This window comes from Mus caroli, chromosome 8, assembly GCF_900094665.2.
Source record: "Mus caroli chromosome 8, CAROLI_EIJ_v1.1, whole genome shotgun sequence".
Lineage (NCBI taxonomy): Eukaryota > Metazoa > Chordata > Mammalia > Rodentia > Muridae > Mus > Mus caroli.
Window position 1 is genome coordinate 119,511,808 of NC_034577.1, and position 27,624 is coordinate 119,539,431.

Genomic DNA, 27,624 nt, shown 5'->3' on the forward strand with positions numbered 1-27,624 from the left:
AACTGGACATGACAGTGCAGATGTATAGTCCCAGCAGTCCTAAGGAAGAGATAGGAGGATGGGAAATTCAAAGTCATGCTTGGCTAAGTAGAGGTTTAGGCCAGCTTGAGTTCTATGAGACTCAGTCTTAAAGAATAAATGGAGGGGTTAGAAGGTAGTTTAGTGGGTAAAGTGCAAGATCTCATGACTGAGTTTGATCCCCTGATCCCACAAAACAGGAGAGAACCAACTCTTTCAACTCTCTCTCTCTCTATATATATATATATATATATATATATATATATATATATATATGCATCTCTGTCTGTCTCTGTCTGTTTCTGTCTCTCTCTCTCTCTCAAGTTATAAATGCTAATGTCTTCCAGGTGGATGTTCTCCTTGGAAACTGAATTTATTGTAATACAAATCATGTGAATTTAGAACTAGAACACCAAATTTTGTGAGCCTAATGCTAAGAGATGCTGTTTCTTCTTCAGCACACTTGCTCCAAGAGAGGTGTGCTTGAATGTCCCTCCAAAATGCAAGCATTTGGAGTCTGAGTTAATGCAACAAGCATTTGCTCATGTAAAGGTTTTTCTTCAATCTAGCATGCCAATAAATCTTAATTATGACATGAAATTCCACACAGACAGAAACTTAAACTCCAAGTATTTCCTATTAAAAATATAACTTTGGTCATTATTTTATTCTACATATTTTGAATTCTTTGGGGATTTTGATAAATGACCTTGCTATGTAGTCTTAGTCTCTAACTCACTATGTAGAGCAAAGTGACATTGAACTCTTCAGTTATTCTCATGAATCTACTACCTTCAAAGTGGCAAGGTTACAGGCATCCACTCCTGCAGCCAGTTTTGTGCAATGCTCCAAGCTTTGATGAAACCCAGGACTTTATGCATGCTCCATAGTCTCCCAATTGAACTGCATCCTCAGCCCATGAATTACTGTTTTTCATTTAAGTTATTATTATATTCCCATCTTAGATGTGTCATAACAATCTTAGGTTGCTGTTTTTTATTCCTCTGAAGACAGTGGCTCAGTCCAGTCCTGTCTCCCTATTCTCTGGAAGCGGCACCTGAAGGCTCCTGGACCCACACCAAGTATAGCACATTGACATCACTTCTGTATATGAGTGCTGTGCTGTGTCTACCCAAAAATGTAAAGAGGAATGGTTTATGAGGTCAAATTTAAGTAGCCATACCCCAAACACAGATTTAGGTTACCCCAAATCCATATTCCAGCATTGACACAGTTTTGTGAAGTTTCAGAGTAACAGAAAAAAATAAAGTCAGAAATCAAGGGATTTTAAAAATACATCAGTGGCACTTACATAACAGCAGAGAAATCCCTCTCAGATGGTATCTGATGACTAGCTACTTATTTGGTGGGGAATTAGGGTTTATTAAGTTTGTTAATCAAAAGGTTTTTTAACCTATAATCAGTGTAGTAGGTTAGTAACAGAGAGGAAGGCGCAAACAAATGGCTATTTAACAAGCTAAGGAAAGACAAGACAGACTGGAATTAGGAGAGACCTGCAAGCTTCCAAACTTTCCATAGTCATTGAGGTTTTAATCAGTCAATTGGCCTCTACAAACACAGCCTCTTTCCAGAAATCTTCATTCATACCTGCATGTGCACCATGTGAGTGCTTGATGCCATCAGAAGCCAGAAGAGACCATCAGATTTCCTGGAGCTAGAGTTTTGAGTGGTTGGAAGGTACCATGTATATACTGGGAATCAAACAATTGGTTTTTGTCCTTTGCAACATCAACAAGTGCTCTTGACTGCTGAGCCATCTCTCCAGCTCAAACACTTTATTTGTTGAGGCACAGTCTCTCATTGAACCTGAATCTCATCAATTCAGTCAAGCTGGGTAACTAAGGAGCTTCAGAGATACTGTTGGATCTCTGCTCCACCCAGCACTGAGATTCTGAACACACCAAGCCTTGACCATGGGATCTGAGACTCTTAACTCAGGCATACCATCTATTAGTACAGATAGGTTAAAATTTTAATATTTAAAGTTAGGTTCATGAGATTTACCCAATTATTAAAGAACCTGCTACGTGTTATAATTACATAAAGTGGTGACATTAATTTTGTCAAAGTGACAAAGTCACACAATCCAGAGTCACTTGGGAAGGAAGTCTGAGTTTATCTAGATTAAGATAACCTGTGGATATATCTGTGAGAGAGTTATTTTGATTATATTTATTTAAGAGAGAAGACCCACTCACTGTGGGAGGCAACAATCCGTAGGCCAGGTATTCTGAACTGTCTAAAAATGGGAAAAGTGATTTAATCACTAACAAGCACGCATTCTTTAATTCATTGCTCTTTGCATATGACTGTGGATGCAATGTGACCAGTTTTCTAAAGTGCCTGCCATTGTGACTGGAATCTGGAATCATGAGCCAAATAAACCCGTCCTCCCTTAAGCTATTTTTGCCAGAGTACCTTATCACAGCAGCAGGAAACAAAACTAAGTAAGAGACATTTCCTAAAACTCATCGTGAGTCAAGAGAAAAGTGTTAAAGTGCTTTTTGATGTTGGAATTACTCAGAAGGAGACTCACTAGAAAGCCCATGGCTGAGCTCAAGAGTAACACTGAGTGAGTCTTTGACAGGAACAATGCCACAACTAATTGACACATGAAATTTTCTAGGAGAGAAGAAGAGATGTAAGGATAAAGTGGCTGAGGGTGAGATGAGATGAGGTGAGGAGAGGCAAGGAGAGGTGAGGTAAGAGTGAGATGAGGTGAGAGGAGAGGAGAGGTGAAATGATGACCCTAATTTCTAGGTTGCCTATATCTTTCAGCATTGTGCTCTTCTGGATCTAGGCAATGAAAGAGATCCTAACCTACCCTTAAATATGTGCCTCGTTTGTAGTATACCTTGATCTACTCAGAGATGGGACCTGATCTGGGGTGATAAGACTGCCAAGAAATGAATTGTAGAGATAGAAAAATGCTACTAAACTATTACTGTCCTTCTCAGCAGCATTCCCAACGTCAAAGATAGCTAAGTCACATTGTGCTATGGCTACTTTTGACAGCATTTTACATGACACAAATATGCATAAGCACATGGTTTATGGATAAATCTTGTAATAGACATCACAAAGCTATCTATGGTTAAGAACTTTGATATAGGGTGTCTGTTGAAAAACCTACCAGAAAAAGAGAATACAAACTAATTGTCACACCAAGAAAAAATGAGCCCTAAAAAAAAAAAAAAAACTGATGTGTTCAACCTTGATTCTAAACACAGAATATATACAGTAGGGAAGCTAGAGAAGTGGATGGGTGGATGGGTGGATGGGTGAATAGGTGGGTGAATGTTAAATAGTTGAGATAAATAGATAGATGAACAGACCGATAGGTAGCTTGGTTGGTTAATGATAGCTTCATAGTAGATGGTTGATACATTGATAATAGATTAAATGACAAAGGATAACAGCTTAATTGATATGATATTGATTAGTAGATTGATAAAGAGATGATAAAAATAGATAAATGATAGGTAGATATATAGATAATAGATTAGCATGATAGATAATAGCTCAGTTGATAGGTGTGTGGGTTGGTAGATGAGCAATAAATGGAAAGAAAGGGATACAGGGGGAAATGCTTTAAGAAGGAAACATTTGTTTATGAATATAGAAAAGAACTTTACAGGGATCACGATGATGTCATAAAATGGAACTGTCTCCAGGGTGACTCTGACTTCTGAATGGATGTTGTGTTGCAGGCTAGGAGTTGGGAGGAAGCAGCCCTGTTATAGTGTGCCTCTGTTTCTGGGAAGAGACTTGGGAACACTCAACAGGGCCCTTAGCAGGAGGCTTCCTTTGTGGTCTGAGTCTGGGGGCATTATCACCCAGGTTGTCTTCAGAAGACCTTCCCCCTGAGTCACTATGAGGAAAGGGGAACCTGTTTCAGTCCCTCCCTAATGTGCTGAGCTGACCAAATTTAAAGTCAGACTGCTACACCCTCACTATTCTCCAGCATCCATGTGGATTTGTTCCCACTGTCCAGCTGAACTTGATTCTCATCATAAAGGCCAGAATGGCAGGAGGACCACAGTCACTTTCAGCCTAGCTGGCTCCCTGGACGGTGGGAATGCACCATCTCTCTTTGCACACTCTTGCCTTTGGTCTCACTAAAATTGCGCTGATTTTCATCCTGAGTGTCTCCCCAAGGCCTCATTTGAAACTCTGGGAGACAGTGGGCCTTTAAAAGGGAGTTGTGTGTACTTGTATAGGATTCTCAGTTCACAGGAACATGGGGCTGTGCTTTTGAAAGAAATATCCCAGAACTTCTTTCTTGTTCTCTCCTTGCTTCGTGGCCATGAGAAGAGCTGCTTTACTTCATCGGGTTCTCGGCTGTGATGCATGCTTGCCACAGGCCCTAAACCCAAAGGGCCAATTCCAACATAAACTCCAAAGTTGTGAATTTAATGTAACCTTTGCACTTTAAAGGTTGGATGTCTCAGAGTCTGGGAAATCTAATTCAGCAGATAGAGTCCTTGTCATGCCCCCATGAGAATCTGAGTTCTGTTCCCAGAACTTCATAAAAAGCCAGCCTCCGTGACATGTGCTCGGAATTCCAATACTGAGGATACAATGACAGGTGGATTCCTGGGCCTGATCAACTGATCAGCCTGAGTAGCTGAATCAGCAGGACCCAGGACACTGATAACCAGGGTACACAGTACTTGAGAAACAATATCCAAAACTGACCTCTGGCTTCAATGCACACATACACATGTGCACACACACATACCACCACCACTACCACCAATAATGATAAGAAGTTGGATATATCAGGAACTTGTTAGAGCTGTGGAAAGCTAACATGAAAATATTTGTATAACTCTAAAAAGAAAAACTAATGAAGACTTAGAGGCACCCTTAAACAACAGTAACCAGGGGAAGAAACAACAAATTACTAGGAATGGTTAGTTATGGCACAAAGACAAAACACTTCCAGAAAACATGTTTGAAAGGTATAACAAGAGCAGCTGTCTGGTAGTGTGTGCTGGGGTGATGTCTAGCCCAGCCATGTGGTGAACTCCAGGCCATGAGAGATTATATCTCAAAGCTCCAGGCCATTAGAGATTATATCTCAAAGCAACAATAAACAAACAAAATAACTAAAAACAAGGTAGACTACTCCTGAGGAACAACAGCTGAGGCTGACATCTTTTCTCCACACATACCTTACACACATGTACCTGCCTATCTGTTATGCTCATGCCCAGAGAGGAGGATGGCTACTGGGATCAGGTAACACAACAGACAGCAAGCACTGAGTGGACATGGATACCACCTCACAGGGCCCCAACTCTGGGTTCTTCTGGGATTACTCCACTGCTAATTCATCCCCACAAAGACCAAATAAGGTAAGTCAAGTAAGAGAACATGTTGCAGTGTGTAGAAGTTATTGGACAATATCAGGCAGTGTGGCCAGCATTTCATAAAGTAAGAAGTCAAATATAATTTCCTTTAACTTATTTAAAAAATCACACAGAGAATCTCAATTGATTCAGTGGTCTATTTTTAAGAAAAAAAAAAAAAAAAAAGCAAAGTCCTTGATTTACTTTCAAATAAAACATCTTAATGATAACATTTTCTAGCCAAGAAATATAAAGTTGCTGGGTAGGCAAACACAGTGCTTTGTTGTTTTCTACACAGGCAGTGCTTTACACACTAACTTTATCTGATTATAAAAACCTCTTGTCCATAGTAAAATAATAATAATGGTAATAAAAGAGAAAAATTTAAAGATGCAGAAATGGGTAAGGCACATAATCTTTTTTTAACATTTGAATGTTTTGCCTGAATGCATGTATGTGTACCACATACATGCCTGTTGGATTTCCTAGAACTGGGATTACAGGTGATCATGAGTACCATATGGGTGATGAGAATTGAACCCATGTCTTCTGCAAGCTCTGCCATGAGCCATCTACCACCCAATAGATCAGTATATAATCCAGTGCTAGACATATTTTCTTCTTGTTCTGTAAATGAATTAGAACTGAGTCTACACTCTCTATGTAGACTCCTCTCATTCCTCACAGCATACACATTTTACCTGTTATTAAAATTCTGGGGACTGGGATAATAGCTCAGCTGGTAAAGTCCTTGCTATACAAACATGTGGGCCCATGTTCAGATTTCCAATATACATGTAAAATTTGGGCATGGTGATTTGAGCCTGTGGTAGTTTGAATGTTAATGGCCTCCCTGGACTCATATGTTTGGATACTTGGCCCCTAGTTTGGTAGGACTGTTTGGGAAGGACTAGGAGGTGTGGTCTTATTGAAGGAGGTGTGTCACTGGAGACAGGCTGTGAGGTACCATGAAGTTTCAAAAGACTCATGATATTCCCAGTGTGCTCTCTGTGTCTCCCACTCGTGGATCCAGATGTGAGCTCTCAGCTGCTCCTGCCTCCATGCCCTTACTCCACCATCATGGACTCTAATCTTTTGAAAACATAAGTCAAATTAAATACCATCTTTTACAAGTTACTTTAGTCATAGTGTTTTGTTACAGCAATAGAAAAGTACCTAAGATGGAGCTTGTAAGCCCAGCACTGAGGACAGAGACAGGAGGATCCTTGAAGCTTTCTGGCCAGCCAGTCGAGACAAATCAATAAGTTCTGGGTTCAGTGAGAGAGATGTATAGGAGAACACCCAGCATCAACTTCTGCCCTCCATTCATGCATGAACAAGCAAAGACACTCACATTTACATATACACACCACATACATGCAATTGCTGAAAACATTAATAACCACCTCATAATATGAATGTATGTAAATATTTAATACTGTTCTAGACTGTTTCCTTAAAGTGGATTTCTAAAAATAATTCTATTTTTTAACTACCAAAGAGGGCTATGACCATAATAAGGTTGTTCAAATGTCTTGTTTAGGACGTTGGAAGTCAGCCAGAACTACTGGGGAATGGCTGTCACATGAAATTGCTCCAAGCCCACATGCAGACAAACATGTGTAGCTTCTCCACCAAGTGTTTTTAATGCTCTTCCTAATTCTCTGGGAGATTTGTTCTTTTCTGAAGCATGTTTCAGGTCATTCTTAGATGGGAATTGGGCAATACTTTACAGGATGTTGGGTATGATTCTAAAGCCTTGTTCAAAAGACCCCAACACTACACAGAAACTTATTGCTTAAGTTGTGATTTGGCCTCTCGGTGATCCTTCACAGTTTAGGGAGGGAGCAATGTTGGGGATCAGATTTCTCCTTGGTGCCCTTGTCAGGGGTGGAGGGATGATCCTGTTGGAAGGTCAGAAAGACAAACACCAAGAGAGTCTCTCTTCCTACCAGCTCCAGGGTGGGTGAAAGCCAGGTAGAGGGAGATAATATCTGGTCACAGTAGCTCTCTGTATCAGAAAATGTCCCATAGAGGACTGGCTTTCCATCAAATAGTGGCTCCTCCACAGCACCAGGGGTCATCTGTAGTCTCCTGAAATAACCTAGCATAAGTGTGGCTTGTTCCTCATCCATTCATTCTATGTACCTCTGAAGTGCCGGGAGCCATTCTTCGGTGACTCAGTTTGCTCATTACTCAGGCACTTTCTGCTCTAGTTGGTCATGTTTCTAAAACCATAAACTAAGCCTTCCAGAAGGAAAAGAGAAATTATCCCTTGGCCATTCCTTTTTTATTTTTATTTATTTATTTTGAGACAGGGTTTCTCTATATAGTAGTCCTGGCTGTCCCAGAACTGGTTCTATAGACCAATCCGGCCTGGAACTCATAGAGATCCATCAAGCCTCTTCCTCCCAAATGCTGGGATTAAAAGTATGCACCACTATGGCCTGCATACCATCGCCATTCTTGCAGGAATTTTTAGAAGGAAATCTTTCTTTTTTTCATGGATGAATAGGATTAGAGATATTTCACCAGGTAGAGTAAGGTTGGGGGATTAATGCAGACAAAGGACTATGACTTGTAAAGGGCTTAGATTCTAAGGCCAAGAACAGTCAAGGAAAGATCTGTCAGCTGTCACCCTGGAACTCAGCACCTGTGGGACTGTACTGGCTGGTTTTTGTGTCAACTTGACACAAGCTGGAGTTATCACACAGAAAGAAGCTTCAGGTGAGGAAATGCCTCCATGAGATCCAGCTGTAAGGCATTTTCTCAATTAGTGCTCAAAATGGGAGGGCTCAGCCCATTGTGGGTGGTGCCACCCCTGGCCTGGTGGTCCTGGATTCTATAAGAAAGCAAGCTGAGCAAACCAGGGGAAGCAGGCCAGTAAGTAATATCCCTCATGGCCTCTGCATCAGCTCCTGCTTCCTGACCTGCTTGAGTTCCAGTCCTGACTTCCTTTGGTGATCAACATCAGTATGGAAGTGTAAGCTGAATAAACCCTTTCCTTCCCAACTTGCTTCTTAGTCATGATGTTTTGTGCAGGAGTAGAAACTCTGACTAAGACAGGGACTATCTCTTTTAATTGCAGAAGACTACATGGATCTTTGTGTTGCTTTTCCAGGAAATACATATCTGGTCAGCCACCTTAATCACACAGGGAAGACTTTGAAGGTAGAGGGTTCAATAGAGGGAGAATGTCCACCCAAAAGGGTTGATTGCCTTATGAATCATTTTTTTTAAAAAATCCACTGTAAATTTACACTCCCTAGGCTGGACATGGTGTCTCACACCTGTAAATCTAACATTTAAAACATGGGAGGATTAAGAGCAAACCATGAATTCAAGGCTAGTGATTCAGAATCTCAAGACAAAGTTTACATTTTTTTTTTGATAAGCAAGGGGCCACATCACTTAGACGTGACACTATAAACAGGGACAGAAGGGCCCTGCTTCCTGAATCCCCAGGTAGAAGGATGACCCCTTCCCTAGTCATCTGGAACATCCATTTTCCAGAGCAGGATAAGTTGATTTGGGGGAGCTTTATCTGTGGCTTCATGATTTAGATTCCTCTTGTAAGTTTTCAAGGCTCCACCTAGCTGCTGGAGCCAAACAAGTCTGTCTCTCTGTCATCTCTGTCTGTCTGTCTGTCTGTCTGTCTGTCTGTCTCTCTCTCTCTCTCCCCTCTCTCAATCTGCAGGGCCATGTGTCTCAGCTCAGGATCCTCACAATCCAATCAAGCAAGGGTGGTTGCCTCTCTGGCAGCAGCAGCAGAGCAATGCACAGCCTTTTGGGGGGTGGGGAGGGGTGGTAGTGTCAAAATTTGCAAACTTGAGATCCTGGGCACAAGGCCAGTGAAGCCTGGGTAAGTTGCCTTGGTGTTCTGGGGAAGGAAACTGGACCACCAGCTTCATTCTGCGCATGGTGTCTGACAGGGAAAACGATGGGGAGCAGGGCTGGTGTCAATTCCAGAGGGAGATTCAAGCTGTCTCCTTTTCCCTTCTTTGGTGATGTTACTCTTACAACTTGGGCAGGATCCGCTCTCCTGAATGAGTGCATGTGTGCAAGAACCTCATTTCTTATATTGCTTGGACCTGATTGGGTAGTACTTGGAAGGGAGTGCTAAAATGCTAGCAGCCATCTAGCATCCAAATGTGACTATAGTATCCCTGAATAACTCAATTTCCTAAACTTGGCACTGGCTATGGCTTATCTCTTGCTAGGGAGGGATTCTAATTCACACCCCTCATACTTTTAAAAATAGCTTTTACGGTTGCCAAGGGGAGGGCCTGGTATTTACTACCAGAGAATGTATGAATTAAAATACTAACTTTCTTCCCTCTTGCAATACCCTGCCAATAGTTAGCAGAGCACTCTGATACCTGGGAGAAAGCCCTTCCCACAGAAATGCCCTTCCTTCTTCACAGTGCCTGCTCCACCTCACTTATTTGTGCCTGGAAGGCAGCATGCACCAGGATTTAGTTGCTTAGTATTCATACCGTGTCAAGATTGGAGTGAAAGCTTATATTGCAAAGCTGGGTGTTCAGTGGCCAGACCAAACACAGCAAGCAGTTCAAATCACAGTTAGATTATAAGAAAGCACAGGGCAGAGCCTGCAGGCTCTTCTTGTCAGTGGAGCAGTACATGAAAGGAATCACTCCATAAAGACTGGTTGGAGAGGCTGTGGTGGGTCCAGGCTTGTTCTTCCAAGGCTGCTGTTAACTCTGCAAGTTGGCTAGGGTTTTAAATATATTTTTCTCCTCATCCTCATCCTCCCTCTCTCTTACCTCCACCTCCTCTTTTATCTTTTAACTATAAAACATCTCTGCCAGGATGGAGAAAGGAGTAGGTCCTCAATGTATTTCCTCATTTCACAAAGGGACAGTAATATTAGAGGTGTTAGCTGGCCCCATGATTACTACTGAAATAACAGACTCAACAAAGGAAATGGTGTTTGGACAATAATTCACATATGTTAATGCTTAGCTCCATCAATGCCAGCTTTATTTTCTTCTTGAGATACACAAAGCTGGCAGACAGTTTTAACTGATGAGGTAATGTCATCTTTAATTTAGAGAGCCTTGAGCTGTCCACTCTAACCAGTGATATCATCCTGGTGATTGTCTCCAGGGGTTTTCCGTAGACATAAGTCATGGGTCCTGGCAGTTTGAAGGGTTTGTTAGCGACTGCACCGTCGTCATGAAAATTTCCTTCACTTGATTTCTTTTAAATTGCCAAATACAGTTTATGTGACTGCCATATTTTAGCCTGGGGGCCTGAAATGAATATAGCCCAGGATTTTAAAAGCAAGTTGAAGTTTGAAATAAATGGGTTGCAACTGTTTTTGTGTGAGTTCTAGGAGAAAAATGAAGACAAATCAATCAGGTTTATCTGACCCCTATGTGGTGGCTTAGTAAGAATGGAAGGGATAGGAAGATGGCTCACTGGGCACAGTGCTCAATGCACAAACACGAAGATCAGAGTTTAAACCCCCAGCAACCACATACAAAGCCAGGTGTGGCAGTATGCAGCTGTAACCACATGCACTGGGAGGTGAAGATGGGGGCCTTGGAGCTCAGTCACTACCCAGCTGGTCCAGCCTAATCAGTGAACTCCAGGTTCAGTAGGAGAGCCTGTCTCAAAAAATAAAGTGGATTGCTCTGAAAGAAAGATATCCAGTGTTGACCTCTGACCCAAACACACACACACACACACACACACACACACACACACACACACACCCTCACACATACACACATACACATTTTTAAAAATGGAAGAAAGGAAGACAAAAAAAAAAGACTAAAAAATAAAACCAATGGAAATTTTGCTCTACTCAGGGACACCTGTGTTTTCTGCTGGTCGTTTTCTGCCTTTTTAAGATCCTTGAGTTCTGAGCACATATGACCCAGTCTGATCTTTTCACCATTAGTCCTGTCAGCATAATGATCAAGCCTGGGTTTTCCTTGATGACTTCACAATTGTGGAGTTTCTTTTTCCAACAATATCCCTTTAAAGATTCTGACTAGTGAGTATAAACAAAGTTACTTTCCAGTTTTACATACCCTCCCCCCTTTTTCAGTTTAAATCATGCTTTGTGACACTCGTGTAGGCCAGGGAGGTATTCTGTCTCAACCACTGAATGTGGCTAAAGAGAGAGTCCTTTCTCAGAAGACTTGAGTTGGGCAGAATGGCATTAAATAGTGAAGAATCTGTTTATTATTCTGTGGCCATATGTTTAGAAGGTCTCTCACAGAAATCAAAGTATTGTTCATGGGGCACTCTAGCCAAGGGGACATTCTGAATTCATAAGAGAAGCTCTCAGTTTGAAAAGAATGTCCCACATTATGCACAGGACACCCCTACCACAGACAAAGCAACACTACTTAATAATAGAGAATTGTGCTTCAGAGATTTTGCTTTTTCTTGTTAATTGGTTACTTTAACTGACATTGTCTGCAAGTATAATGGACACCATTATTCTCAATGGTTCTGTGTTGTTGATAATGTGCACAGGCAGTGCAGTCCATTTTAATTATTGCATTTCACTGTTTCGTCCCCATGAACTGAGGAGTGGTAAATGCAGATGGTGCATTCCCCCACCCCGCCCCCCGACAGATCATACCAGCTGTTACATTTCTCAAAATGTGAAATTGAAAGGGCCTTCCTCTCTGTCTCACGTCACCTCCTTTTCTCTTTCGCAAGGTATGACTACGTGGAAGTAATCGATGGGGAGAATGAAGGTGGCCGCCTGTGGGGGAAGTTCTGTGGGAAGATTGCACCTTCTCCTGTGGTGTCTTCAGGGCCCTTTCTCTTCATCAAATTTGTCTCTGACTACGAGACACATGGGGCAGGGTTTTCCATCCGCTATGAAATCTTCAAGAGAGGTAAGTAACTTACATAAGAGCAAGAATGACTAAATGATTCTTTAGTGTTGTTTGAATTCCCAAGGGATCATGTGAAAAGAAAGATGAAGGTCATGGCTCCATCCTTTCATAAAGAATTTGATTTTTCCCTTATAGAAATGTTAGAAAATGTTTTGAATGAGGTAAATACATCCATGGTATGGCAGAAGTGTGTTTGAAATGGATCAAAGCTACTCAAAAATAACATTTTTTAAAAGATACCACCCTGAAATGTGTTGATTAAAGAGAGAATGCATTACATTGAATTCTCTAAAAGGCATTGAGTCTTTTTTTTTTTTAAGAAATAGGCTAAAATGCTGCTGGGGTTTATTCCCTCTCCTCCCTCTCCTTCTCCCTCTCCCTCTCTATCTCCCTCCATCCCCTTCCAAGCTCTCTAACCCAAGCTGGTCTCTAATTTGCTATTAGCCAAGGATGGCCTTGAACTCCTGATGGTTCTGCTTCCAACTGCTGGGTACAAGGATCACAGCTGTGTGGCCCAAACACAGGTTATACCTTGCTGGGGCTGGAGGCCCAAGCTTCATACAGGCCAGGCTTCATACAGGCCAGGCAAGCCCTCTACCAACTGAACCACATCACCAGTCATGAAGTTTGATTCTTTTGTGTCAGTTAGGTCAATTAGTCTCTTTTACCTTAAATCTATGGTTAATACTTTCCTTTTTTGTCTGACAGTTCATAGGCTTCCAATTTTGAGGGGCTGTGGCCATCCCTTGATAAAAACAGAATGCTTACCATCTTATTACCACTCTCAAAGATCTATCTCTCTCTCTCTCTCTCTCTCTCTCTCACGCACACACACACACACACACACACACAATGACTAGATGACTTCCCTAAAAGTCCCCCACCTTCTAATAAGACCAAGCTGGGAACATTCCAGATCCAATCTGAAAGAGGTTAATGCATAGCACTGTGAAGTATCTGGAGACCACTGCAGATTCCTCTTGTATTAAAATTTGTTGCTGCTACGTAAAATTCTAAGTTCTCCTGTATTTCTCAACAATCCACAAACAGTGGTTTAACTCTGGAACATGTTGTGAAATGTAGGAGAAAGTGCCTGTTTAAGTAGGAGGGGGAAAAAAAAATCTAGTAACAACTGTGTTTAAAACCTAAGGTATTCCAGGTCAGCAATGGAACCAGAGCCCAGGAGGAACCACTGGGAGTTTGGAAACCATTAATATGACTTCTTTACATTTCAAAGATGCCTGACCCTGCCTCATGTAGAAATAACTTCTTGCATAATTATATGTAACCACAGGACTGGGCAGACAGTACAGTGCTTGTCTTGCAAGCATAAAGACCTGAGTTGAACTCCTAACACCCTTGTAAAACTCAAGATGTTGTGGTGTATGCCTGTAATCCTAGGAATGGGGAGCTGAGTGGGAAGAGAGTAGGACCCCTGAAACATGTTATTTAGCTGTCCTAGCCTACTTAATGAGCTAGTGAGAGACCTTGTCTCAAAAAAAAATTTTTTTTTAAATAATACCTAAGATTGTAGCCCACACATACACATGAACCCCTGATTACATGGATCCAAGTTTTCTTGCACTGAAAGTTGTATGCCTTGTTATCCAAAGGGTATCACCTATCTATATGTATACACACATACATTCACATGTGCTTGCTTTCTTGCACATGGTATCATCAGAGACAGTAGGTGTCAGAAAAATGAGTAAGAACAGACTTTTATTTTCAGTATTTCTGAATGTTCTGCAAGTAGTTGAGAGAGCTATGAACGGGAGGAGGAGGGGCTACTGACTTGAGAATTCTTCATCATCCTCCATCAGAGCCCACACCCCAAGCACTATTATAATAGTCTACTCTCTGGTCAGTCCCTGTATTTAGCGTGTTCCCTATTCTCCTCAGTTTCATTCAACAGACTTGGAAAATTACATCTTCCTTCTACGTTGACTGCCACAAACCACCAAGTAGACCAAAATTGTGTTTTTGCCAATGTAGTTTAATCCTATTTGAGGTCTCTCCATGGGCCACCAAGCCCCTGTCATTATAACCTATCCTGCTGGGTTAAGTTCAATCCTGCTAGATTCTGGACAGAGCCTGAGCAGCCTTTGCCCTCAGCAACTTTTAACTGTGACTTATGACATTGAGCATCCTGCTCCAGGACTATCACTGATAGAGTATGATACTCACTTCTTCCACTGCCTGTTGGTGTGGCTGACTGGAGTATCAGTTTCCTCATCAGTGGAACCCAGCAGAGGCCTTCAGATTCAAATGAAACAGAAACAGGTAATTCTGACACCTGCCACTGATTTATGCTCGAGAAAAACTGTTACAGCAACTACCAATGAACTGACTCCTTCAAGGTTCATGGCTCTCTCGTCTTCCAAATTGCACTTGATCTTTTAGAAAACCTGGCCCCAATCTCTTTTCTTGGGAAGCATTTCTGGCTAACCTGACTTTTCTGTACACATTCCCAAGTTGCCCTCTGTGTGTATACATTATATACAGCACACACAGTATCTATACAGAGTGTACTATATATCCAAATATATATTTATCAATGATTCTCTTACTATCTTCACATTTCCCCATGTAACATATGCTTTATTTTCCAACACTGTTGCTTCTATTTGAGAAATTTTAAAAACCCACATTTCTACTATTTCACCTATCGTCTGCATAAAAAAATATTCACAAAATACATGTGTAAATATATATTAATCCTCAGAAGTCATTTAATGATACAGAACTCATAGATTTCTGATCTTCTGAGAACTCAGCACTTCTTTGGGGGCTCAGCAACTTCAAAAGTTTCTAAAAACATGCGAATTATACTGATCATACTTTAATGCAACCAGGAAATTAATTTTTTAGATGCTGGCTTTGAGGTTTTCAGGCAGTGGATTACAAGTATGAGAATTTGCTATTCCTAATACCAGGAGCTGAGACCAAGGACTGTCCTACCTGGCAGCCTTAGCCCCTCTTCACCTTTCCCCCCGGTCACCTCAGACCACCCTGATTCTCTCTCCAGAGCCTTGAAGTTCTTTTACATTTGCTCTCCCAGATGTTGGAACTTTGGGTCAGTATCCCAACACTCATCTAAAGATCCTTCTCTGAGACACACACACACACACACACATACACACACACACCTCCAGTCTATCATTCTTCCACTGTCCTGCCTGCTGGCCTGGTCCACCAGCTCCACAACTGAAGTAGTCTGGAGCAGTTTCTATGGGCCTCAGTGTCAGAGGCTGAGTGGCAGTGCTTGGTACAGACTATTTAATTAAGGCTCCATATATTTAACAAAAATCAGAGAGGGATGTTACTTAGTTGGTTGAGTACCACTTGAAAGATGAAGGCAAGAATATAAGTTCAAGAGTATCCTCTGCCACAAACCAAGTAGCACCAGGCTAGTCTGATTCTCTGAGGCCCTCTCTCCAAATTAAAAAATAATAATAATTAAAATAAAATAGCAAAACAAAATAAAAATTTTTGATGTATAGTAACAAAAATGAGAAATTATCATTTTCTATTTCAAATCCAAATCTCAGAGCCCTGTGAAAACAAGGATGGCTTAGAGATGCCTGAGACTCCACAGTGTCAGTGGCCAAGGCAGGAATGGAGTCCTCATCTTCTGATGCTCAGTCCAGTTCTCTCCAGTCACCCCTTGAGATTTCTCTGCTATATCAAGCCGTGACCAGCCTGAAATCCCTTCCCAAGGGCACATGATATGGCCTGACACTGTGGAAATGTTGAAAATTGTGTAGTCCTGAAAGTGGAGTCAATGCTGGCCAAACTTTTTTTGTCTCATTGAACCATAGTCTCATCTAGGCATGTTAACCTTCCCCAGGAGAAGATATTAATACCTGCATTGGAGTTCTCTGTGCACTTTTCCTTAGAAGACCTAACCAAGTGTTTGTTCCTTAGAGAGGAATTTGAGACATAAAGACACACTGTATCTTGGAAGTAAAATTCTAAGATTGCCAGTGTCGTGCCTCATTCAATACATGAATTTATTGTTTATTAACTATGCAATTTTAATTAATATGAAATATATACTGTGTTGATATGTAATTGTGGTATATGATATATAGGGTACTCATTTTGTATATATTTCATTTCATATGTTACTTATAAATTTGTAACTCAAGTTGACATTATCACTGTTGCCTGAGAAGCTCCAAGAGCATTCAGAATGGAATGAAAACCTTCACCTAGAACTAACCTGACGAAATGCAACAAATTCATGAGTTTTTAGCCATGATCAAACATCTGGAGGCAGAATGGAATAGCTTGAGCCCATATAAGAAAGTTTGGGAGGCATTCTTAACAAGCCAAATCATTTTGGAAGGCCAGGTGTGTTGTGTCCAGGTAACAAGGCCTGTTCTCTTACACTCCTGAACTGTTAATATCTAACTCAGGTGATAGCCAACTAATTTTCCCCCAAAGAGCTGCCAGAGCCTCAGATAGAAACTAGGCTTATTCATGTGAGTCACTAAAACTGGCTTTGGTGTCTAAGAAGTTATGTCAAGTCTTTGGGCACTTCCACTCGGTTCAGAACGGTGTCAGACTGAGCAGATGACTCACTCAGTAAAGCACTTCTCCTACAAATATAAGAATCTAAGTTTGATCCCTAACACCAAAGTAAAATGCCAGGCATGATGGATAGAACATGCTTGGAGAGGCAGACTCAGGTCACTGGCCAGTCAGTCTAACAAATCTGTGAGCCCTGGGCAAGGTCCAAGTAAAAATGAGAGACTCTGTCTCAAAACAACCAGGTGGAGGCACTAAGGAAAGATAGCAGAGGTCATCTGCATGCATCTCTGGCTGCTGCATACAGACCCACCTTCACTTACATACACAGAGACATGTACACGTGCACACAAACATGCAAAGAACAGTCTTGATATGTTACTTTACTTTATCAACTCTTGGAATTCTTACAGTAGCCTGTGAGTCACAGACAGCCAGTGGTGCAGGGAAAGAAAAGCTGACTTGAACATTCTTGGATTCGGTACTGAGATTCCAAAGATTTCATTTTTGAGGCTGGAGAGATAGCCCAGTGGTAAAGAGTGCTTTTTTGCTCTTGCAATGACTCATGTTTGGACCCCAGTGTTTATATGATAGCTCACAACTACACATAACTCCAGTTCCAGAGGTTTCAACCTTTGTGGGCACCATGTACTCCTGTGGTACACATACATGCAGGAAAACACTCACACACATAAAAATAAAATAAATGACCCTTTACAGGGGAAGGAATGTACTGTTTTCTCTGCTTTAAGTGTAGTTGCTTGAAGATCAGAGCAGTGGTGGCCACAAGGGAAAACTGGCTTTTCAGCTGTGTAGACAGCCCTACCCTGATTGTTGCTAGATGCCATAGACTTGGAATTTTGCTCATTCATTTAACTACAAGGTCAGCCCATAGTGCATATACGCCTCCTCTTGTTCTGCAATCACAAATCACCACAGTTTGCAAAGTCTTGATAACCCTGAACAGCTATTAAAATCACACATTATAAATATGTACCTTCTGCACATGCCTCTGAATGAACAAATTTAGGATGGTATACTACACCACAGCTGAAACTTGGGGGAAGGTTATAGTGTCAGTGTTGATATCAGGTGACTTCTAGCATCAGGGCTGTAATCACAGTTTATGGTGCCCTTGCTAACTGCCACACGTTGACATGCACCTGTGTCAACACTGTTCAGTCTGAGCCAGTCACCCGGGGTCCATGTACGAATTACCTTTCACATTCAGTTTGTCAAAGAGACAGAGGTCACATCTGGCAGAGTGACCGACTCACTGCCAGGGGAATCTGAAACCCAAACTCTCTTGGCTGAATTTTCTCCCTCGCCTCCATAAATGTTCTATTTCACCAATAAAGGGCTGTCAGCCCTGAGATTTAAAGATCTGAGCTTGAAGGGGCTGTAATTATTTCTCTAGGGCTCTGTCGAGATTTCTGCAGCTTACTTAGTCATTGTTCCCACATGAATGAATATATATATATATATATATATATATATATATATATGATACATGATATCATGGTGTGTGTTTCCCTGCAACATCAGATTCTTTTCAAGTATTCTACACAAATAGGACACTATGGTAAGCACAGTAAAATTTAGCATGACTTTACCATGTAGGTCACTATTAACAAATGGTTAAACAGTGACTGGAGATGGTGGTGGGCTTTTCCTAGAAATCCTCTGCCTTCCCCCCATACTTCTTGTGAAGTTGAGAAGTTTTCATTGTGTCTCTTTTATCTCTTGCTCACAGGGCCCGAATGTTCTCAGAACTATACAGCAACTACTGGAGTGATAAAGTCCCCTGGGTTCCCTGAAAAATACCCCAACAGCTTGGAGTGCACCTACATCATCTTTGCACCAAAGATGTCTGAGATAATCCTGGAGTTTGAAAGTTTTGACCTGGAGCAAGACTCGAATCCTCCCGGAGGAATGTTCTGTCGCTACGACCGGCTGGAGATCTGGGATGGATTCCCTGAAGGTAACATCTAAGAGCAGCTTGAAAGATCCCTCAAAAAGGAGGACTCTTTTATAAATGTCACAAGACACACATCATTTCTTAAAATGATCCAAAATGAAAGGGAAAAATAAATGAAGGGCAGGGATGGAATTTCTGTGATTAGAAAGGCTTTCCCAACTACGGCTCCCAACTCCTTCACTGTGTACACAGGCAATGGAGTCTGTGAAAGATTATCCAAGGTCCTGTGTGATTTCTGTGATAGCCTAGAGGTCAACACATAATTTTCCTGACCACTTTAACATCACTTATATCAAGTCACCTATTCTAGAAATGAAAGAGGGAGAGAAGAGTGGAATTAAGGGATGGCATATCAGGAAGAAAGAATGTAGTTGAAATTCTGAATGGGATGGTCAAGCCAGATCAGCATAAGACGACAATTTTGAGCATGGGTTTGAAGGAGGTTGGGAAATAGCCATGTGGACATTTATGAAACTTTCAGGATAGTTAGAAAGTGAACACAAAAATCAGCATGAAAATTCCAAACAAAGAGAAGAGTATGAAAGAACTTGTTGCAGCTATGTTGTTGAAATGGTGCTTAGCCCAATTTCCTGTTAAGATTTCCCTTGAGAATGCACTGCATATATTGGAAAGGACAACTCGAAGAGCTCAATGGTCAGTAGTTGAAGATGTACAGCTACTGTTAAAATGGTAGAATGGTATTCTTAAGCTGAATACATTCTAAGTGAAGATCAGGTAAAATATGAAGGCAACTGCTTATAGTTTTGAAAAAAATTTTAAATTCCAATTATTTTATCACTAAACAGCAGAGAAAAATTTCTTCATACTGCCATTTAATGAATAAGTTAACATTAGTGTGATCTGTTCTCTCTTTTTTACCTTATGAAGAAGGTTATAATGATCTTAGAGAAATTCTTCCTTCATTAGATAATGAGATTTTCCCAAACATAGCGCTGATTGATTTCCAAGCACTCAATCTGATAATTAGGAAAACAGCATTATAATAATGTGGTAACAATAGTTGGAATGCTTAATAATAGGTTTATTTGTTCACAACCCAAATTTACAGCCTTCCTTTCTAGAACTTTCAATTAAAAAGACATCTGAGGAGGAGGTCCCATCATCCAACTTATTTAGAATACTTTTACAAAGAGGCACATTGTTATTAGTGTCAAGGGTTTCTTAAAGTGGTAATTTTCTAGTTCTACAAAAATTGCTGTGTCGAAACTAAGAATAATATGAGTTGCCAACCTCATGCACCCATGGTTTGAACTGTGGCAGAGTTGAATCATTTCCAGAGAACACTAGCTTTGGGATATGAAGAAGTCATTATTTTGTTTGTTTTGGAGACATGATCTCATGTAATACAGGCTGGTCTCAAACTTACTATGTAGCTGAGAATGTCTTTGAACTCCCATCTTCCCAGTATTGGAATTCCGGGCATGCATTGCCACACCTGGTTTGAACCCAGGGCTTTATGAACACTAGGCAAGCACTAAATCAACTAAGCTACATTAGCTACACAAAAACTGTATGTTTGTATGTTTGTTCATAGTTACCTGGCCTTATCCAGTCAACACCAGCACAGTTCTAGCTTCCTCTCTTCTAGGGAAAATAGGAACTGATTCTCCTGGATTTTTTGGTTAGTGGAGTTAGAAACATTTTTGTCATGGTAGTTCAAAACTCATAACTCCCAATAGATTTTTTAGTTTCTGGTATCTTTTCCAGAAACAATATCCAAAATGTGTAGAAGGCTTTTAGCCATTGCATGACCTTATGTTTTAACTTATCATAAGTATCATTAAATGACTAAGTAATTGAAAGCTATCAATTGACTCAAATTGACTTTGAAGAAAAGCAGTTTACTCTAAAACTCTGAATTCAAGGCGTGCAGGTTGGGAATCACATGTCTCCATTTCTCATTCTCTGGAAGCTTGGTGGATCCACACGTTCTGAAGGGATTGGTACAGAGAGCCAAGCCTGCCTCTGCAAAGGATACTACATATTTGTGTGGAATGGACAATGGAACCAGGGAATGATGAGCTCACACCACTGCTGTGCCTTCTCTGCTTGAGCTGGGAAGAACGAGCAGAACTTAGTTGTCACTGACATTGCAAAAGTGATTAGCACAGTCAAGAATGATTTTCTTGAGAGCTAGATGAATGCTACTTTTTTTTATTGACTTTTACATTTAAAGTAGCCTAGTAAGACCACAGTGATAGAAATAAATGTGCAAACTCTAGAGATTCTCTACTGATTTGCTGAATAAATTATGAATAGTTAAGTGGCCTGGCTAGTGCCTATGAAATGATTCCTTTCTGATGTATTAACATTATCTCACTTTAAAAGTACCTCTTTCGATGGGCATAGTTTTATATATGTAATCCCAGAACTTGGAAGGCTTAAGTAAGATTACTGAGTTCAAGGTTCACGTAGGCAATACAGCAAGTACCAGGCTATCTCAAAAAATGAAACAAAGAAACAAAGACTTTTCTTTTTTTGCTTTTCTTCATATAAGAAGACAGAAAACTACATTATTTTCAGTCTGAGGTAGGGCAATTATTACTGGAAAGAGTAAATGGAGTGAGGTGCTGTCATCTAAGCAAGACAGACATCCTTTCACCTTCACATCCAACCTGATAGAACTGGGGTCTTGCTTTTCAGAGCTTATATATCCCTCTTACTAAAGTTCTCAGTAATTTATTTTTGCATTATACTTCTAGGCTTGGTGATCTTTTTGGCCTTTGGGTCCACAATTACAAAAAGAAGAAAACAGTAGCCCTGTTCAAATAAACCACAAATGAGCACATATGTTGTGCATGAGAGTGCCTTGTCCTCCTGGCTCAGATCAATATTGCATTAGCTTGCGAAGCTGAGGTTCCCCTGTTGCTCACGAAAATTCAATACCTCTTTGTATTATTGTCGCCAAAGCCTTACACTCTCGTATCTTGAGGGCTCCTAAGGAGACATACAGGGATCCGTCTGAGGGCAATGTTCTAAAAGACAGAAGGCAGATTTACCCAGCATGCCTCCAACATTATAAACCAGTGAGTCATGGAGACTAAATTATGAGTCTGCATTAGACAAGTTCTCTTCTGTTTCCTCTTTCAAAGAGACTCTCCCTGATACCCTCCCCAAAGGAATGGGGTGATAGGGAAGGGGGAGGATGGCTGCCAGTGCTTCCCTCGCCAGTGTTGATCGAGAAGGTCAGGGGCTGTGGTGATCAAGGAACAACCCCAAGGATTAGGACTGTAAAAGTTTGCCCACAGACTAAAGAAAAAGATTATGAAACCACACTAATGGAATTTAAATGAGTGGGAACCATGAAGAGAGGATGAATGGACACTAAGCCTCCCATTTATAACTGAAGACCAAAATGGGATTCTTACCCAGGCAAGGGAAGAACTGAGTTCTTGGCTCCAGCAAGATGTTTTTGTGCATACATTATGGACAACCTGGAGCTCCTTGGCCAAGAAAAGAATAGTTGAATTAGTGGCAGGGCCTCTCATCCAGGATGAAGAAAACCTGGCAAAGAGCTAGCACTTGCAGAAGAAATCCAGGCCAAGATTAAGCTGAAAAGAAGTGAAACAGTAAGAGTTCCATTTTCTGAGGCAAATGTAACAAAATTCTCTTTACAACATTCAAAGCTATTGACCAGTGTGGTGCTCTTTAAAAGATCATTATCACCCTCCCTCCTGGGATACCCTTGTGTGGTAAACCACATTACACACCAAGTTTCTAGAGTGAAGAGTGATGGCAGAAATAACAGCGTTTGAATTCAGTAGGGTTGATGACTTTGAACATACCAAGTGATCACATATTCAGAATAATGCACAGTGGGCTGAGGGCTGAGGATTCATGGGTAGAGTGCTTACCTAGCATGCACAAAACCCTTGATTCATGTATATAAAAAGAGTACTGAGTCAAACCTGGGCATTGAGCTCAGTTGGTAGATATGTTTGCCTTATCTAAGGAATCCCTGGGTTTGATCCCCACTGCATATTACCAAGTATGGTGGAACACTCCTGTGATTCTAATGGTGAAAACAAAATATCATAAGGTCAAGGTCATTGTCAGCTACATGGTGAGTTTGAGACCATTCTAGGACACACATTAAACCTTTTTCTCAAAGAAAACAACAAAAATAAACTGAAATATATGCAGCACCTCCGTTAGTTTTTGTTTTAAGAGGATTGGTCAAACTGAAAACCTGTCAACCAAGGGTCTACATACTATAAAATTCAAAGTTTTCAGATTGGCTTCTCACTAGAAAGTCAGTGGTTCTTAGGGCTTTGGGAAGCCCAACTCTTGTGGGGTTCACTTTTGCAATGATACTTGAGTCATTAGCTGCCTTCTACACAGGCTACATGCATGGTCCATGAAGACCCATGTCCCTTTTGAAGACCTGTCCCTCCACCCTAGGAAACAGGGAAAAGTCTACCTCCTGGTATCCTTAAGTGGAGCAGTGATTTGTAGCTCAAGTGCATAGAACAATGGTTTTCTGAGAAGGGAAAATGGTCTACACCAGACTGTCCTTCAAAATTCAAGCCATCTGGTATATTTTTACCATATGTGAGATAAAAAAAAAAAAAAAAAAACTAGAGAGAAAATGACCACTTTTTTGTTTTGTTGATCTGAACAGATCAGTGGAGAGGTCCCTCAGCTGCTAGAAGCTTCTGTACTAAGACTCATTGCCAAGGTTGGGCTAAAACATTTCAGCAGAGGAACAGCTACACCAAGCCAAATCAGAATTTGACTTTAGCACAAATTCATCAGTGTTCGGGGTCATTCATGGCCTAAGGCAAACATATCTCCTGCTGGGTACAAATAGTTACTGTGGGCCCTTTCTTGGCCATTAAACACTGTGTAGTACAATTCCCATTCTTGGATTTGGAAGAGTTAAAAACAGTTAGAAATCAGAAAAACACATTTTCAATTTATTTTGATTGTAACTTATCATATATAAAACATTGTGTTTATAGTTTCTAAGTCTTGAATGGATAGAATTTTCTATCACTTGTTGGGCACAGCCCTGAAGAGTGTTTTGTGTGTATAATATGGATGGTTTAGAATCTAGGGCTAAATAGTGGAGTGAAGAAGGAAATTGGGGTTGTGTGACTCTGAATGATTGTTGGGACATTAAGTGTCTCCAGACTCTCCTCTGGGTAAAGGAGAAGTGAGATACCTGGACCTTGCCTAACTGGAGTCTTTCCTACTGAGCTATAGAAACAGTTTAGACTGAAGATGAATACCAAGGTGCCACCAGACAGCTTGAATTGCATCATTTTCAAATGAAGCAAGCTGTGTGTGTGTGTGTGTGTGTGAGAGAGAGAGAGAGAGAGAGAGAGAGAGAGAGAGAGAGAGAGAGATCTGAGTGCATATATGTGTACAGGCATATGTATTTGCAGGTCCTGTGGATACAAGAAGCTGCCATTTGGGTGTCTTTCTCTATTGCTCTCCACTTTATGTTCTAAGGGAGGATCTGTCATGGAATACAGAGTTCACTCACCAACTTGTTTTTGGGATCTCTGCCTCTGCCTACTGTGCTCTAGGATTAGGACTGAGTTGCCATGCTTCCTTTATATATAGATGTTAAGGATTTAAACTCTGGTCTTTGTGGCACTGAGCTATCTCCCCAGTCTGTTCCATTCCGGTGCTGGCTGGGGAATGTGTTTGTCCTGCAAATGCTCCTCTGAGCATCTTCTCAAATCCTCTACACAGATTCATCTAATGCATGCACTATCCACCAGTTAACCAGGGGACACTCACATTAGGTGACAGCCATCCTTGTGTTCCTCTGAGACTTGTCCTTCTGAATGGTTATTTTTGCATCTGCTGTAGAGGAAATCTGATATACTCTGTACTTCTACTTTTCCAGTTGGCCCTCACATTGGGCGTTACTGTGGGCAGAAAACTCCTGGCCGGATCCGCTCCTCTTCAGGCATTCTATCCATGGTCTTTTACACTGACAGCGCAATAGCAAAAGAAGGTTTCTCAGCCAACTACAGTGTGCTGCAGAGCAGCATCTCTGAAGGTCAGTATTTGTTCATCTCACAAAGCCCTGTAGTAAACACTGCCCATTATTTCTCACACACCTGAGGCCACACAAAACACTAAAGAAATGTTCTGGGAACTGTGGTGCCCAGTGTTTGATTTTTTTTCTTTCTTTCTTTAAAAAAAAAAAAAGTGTGTATGTGTCAATTGGAAAAAAAATCATTTGGTGTATTTCCTCCATAAAATTATGTGTGAGTCTCTGCAGTTAGGGAAGTGGAAAAGGTCTGCACACTGCATTGTGCAAACAATGAGGGGTGACCTGGAGGTCTCCCTGGCACCTCAAAGGCACAGGTGTCAGGAACCACAGGATGGTTTCGGGCAGAACCAGCCAGTGATAACTAGTACACAGAGCAGTCACACACAAGGGCAGTTGACTATGGGAGACCCCAGGGAACTCACTACCATTTCTTATAAAGTAAAAGCAGGATTTTTTTTTGTTTTTATATTTTTGTCATTATTCTTTTATGGTTTTTTATTTTATTTATTCACTTCACAACCCAATCATAGTCCCCTACCCTCCTCCCAGTTCTACCCTCACAAATCCCTCCCCCATTAACCCCCTCTCCTTCTCCTCATAGAAATAGAAGCTCCCCCCTTGGGTACTAGTCCTTCCTTGGACACCAAGTCACACCATGACTAAGAGCATCCTCTCCTATTGAGGTCCAATCAGGCAGTCCAGCTAGTGGAAGAGGAGCCAAAGGCAGGCAGACAAAGATAGCCTCCCTGCCTCCCTGCCTAATTGTTAGGGTACCCACATGAAGACTAAGCTGCACATTTGCTTCAAATATGTAGGGGGCATAGGTCCAGCATCTGTATACTCTTTGGTTGGTGGTTCAGGCTCTGTGAGCCCCCATGGTCCCAAGTTAGTTGACTCTGTAGGTCCTCTTTTGGTATCCCTGACGCCTCAGGCTCCCTCAATCACATCCCCAACTCTTCCACAAGACTCCCAGAGCTCTGCCTGATGTTTGACTATGGTTCTCTGCATCTGTTTCCATCTGCTGCTGGATAGAAGCCTCTCAGGAGACAGCTCTGTTAGGTTCCTGTTTGAAAGCATAGCAGAGTATCATTTATAGTGTCAGGGGTTGGCTGTCTCCCATGGGTTGGGTCGCAAGTTGAGCCAGTCATTGGTTGGCCATTCCCTCAATCTCTGCTCCATCTTTATCCCTATGTATCTTGTAGGCACGACACATTTTGGGTTGAAGGTTCTGTGGGTAAGTTGATCTCCCCCTCCCTCTACTGGAAGTCCTACCTGGCTACAGGAAGTAGCTATGTCAGTCTCCATATCCTCTGCTACTAGGAATCTCAGCTAGGGTCACCCCCATAGACTCCTGGTCCGTCTGCCTCCACCTCTAGTGTGCAGGGATTACCGGTGGTGTGCCCCACCTCATCAGACTACAAAATGCTGGCATGAGACCTATGTGGGGAGACCATGCTGCATAAGCACTCTGTCAACCATACCACATCCCTCCACTTCAAATAGCATTTTTGTCAACCTTAGCCCACATGGGAAAGTTAATAATAACTGTGCTGACATTCATAATCTTGTTTTGAAATATCCCCATTCAGGAAAACATAATTACAAATACCATGTTCTAGCAATCCCACGTTGCATATTGTGTCAGACTTAGTAATGAACTCTGCAAGTGCTCTCTCTCTCTCTCTCTCTCTCTCTCTCTCTCTCTCTCTCTCTCCCCTCACCCCATGTGTGTGTGTGTGTGTGTGTGAGAGAGAGAGAGAGAGAGAATCTGAGGTATACATAAAGTTGTGTGTCTTTCTCATTCACTTTCCACCTTATGTTTTGAGACATAATCTCTCAGTGAATCTAGACTAGAGCTTATGTGCTAGCTAGACTAGTTAGCAAGCCCCAGGGAACTGGCTCCCAGTGTTGAGATCACAGATCCAGTTGCCTTTTACTTGGGTGCTAAGAGGATCAAATGCAGATCTTAATACTTCCTTAACCATCTCCCCAGGCCATGAGTGAACTCTATAGTTTGCCACATTAAATTTAAGATTTGTCTTTAGCCTTTCATATTTTGTCTGCAGATTTTAAGTGTATGGAGGCTCTGGGCATGGAATCTGGAGAGATCCATTCTGATCAGATCACTGCATCTTCACAGTATGGTACCAACTGGTCTGTAGAGCGCTCCCGCCTGAACTACCCTGAAAATGGGTGGACTCCAGGAGAAGACTCCTACAAGGAGTGGATCCAGGTAGGTGGCACAAGGCTGGACACAGTTGAAACATATGAGGCACCTGAAAAGGCTGTCAAATAGAAATGGGTGCTATGTCAAACACCCACATGTGAGGAGGGGAAAGAGCCCTGAACAGAATTCAGCTGATGCAAAATGATTACACTCACATAAAGGGAAGCAGAGGTGACTCAGGTGACCCCCAGAAAACATTCTTTTCTTCTCAAGTCCTGTTTACTGCTCTTTCCAGAGTTTGAATAGATACCCTACTTCCCCTACCAACTACACATTCATGTCCTAGGTTGACACCTTTCTATTCCACTGATGAAATGGAGAAATTCTGTCTATAGTGTTTGTTTGAGATCTTTGTCTACAAGTATAGGGGTTTTTGTTTGTTTGTTTGTCTGTTTGATTGGAGTAGAACATGCAGAATACACATGACTCTGTATAGCTTATTGAGGGCACCTGATAACTTGTATTTATGGACAAGTATGGAATCCACATATGTGCATCTTCATTAATGATTCTGTAGCTACTGCTTTTACTAGGTTCCTAGATCCTTCCTTACTGCAGCCACACACAGCCATTGGTCC

The 27,624-nt window shown here is 41.4% G+C and overlaps 1 protein-coding gene across 5 annotated transcripts in view; it reads left to right on the forward strand.

Annotated features, from left to right (window-relative positions):
* Positions 1–27,624, forward strand: part of Nrp1 (neuropilin 1) — a 147,123-nt gene that overhangs the window by 48,729 nt on the left and 70,770 nt on the right. For all 5 annotated transcript variants that reach the window (XM_021169251.2, XM_021169250.2, XM_021169249.2 and 2 more), the window contains 4 exons: positions 12,096–12,277; positions 18,564–18,791; positions 24,667–24,822; positions 26,886–27,052. In XM_021169251.2, coding sequence (XP_021024910.1) covers positions 12,096–12,277; positions 18,564–18,791; positions 24,667–24,822; positions 26,886–27,052 — 733 coding nt within the window. The remainder of the gene's footprint in view (positions 1–12,095; positions 12,278–18,563; positions 18,792–24,666; positions 24,823–26,885; positions 27,053–27,624) is intronic.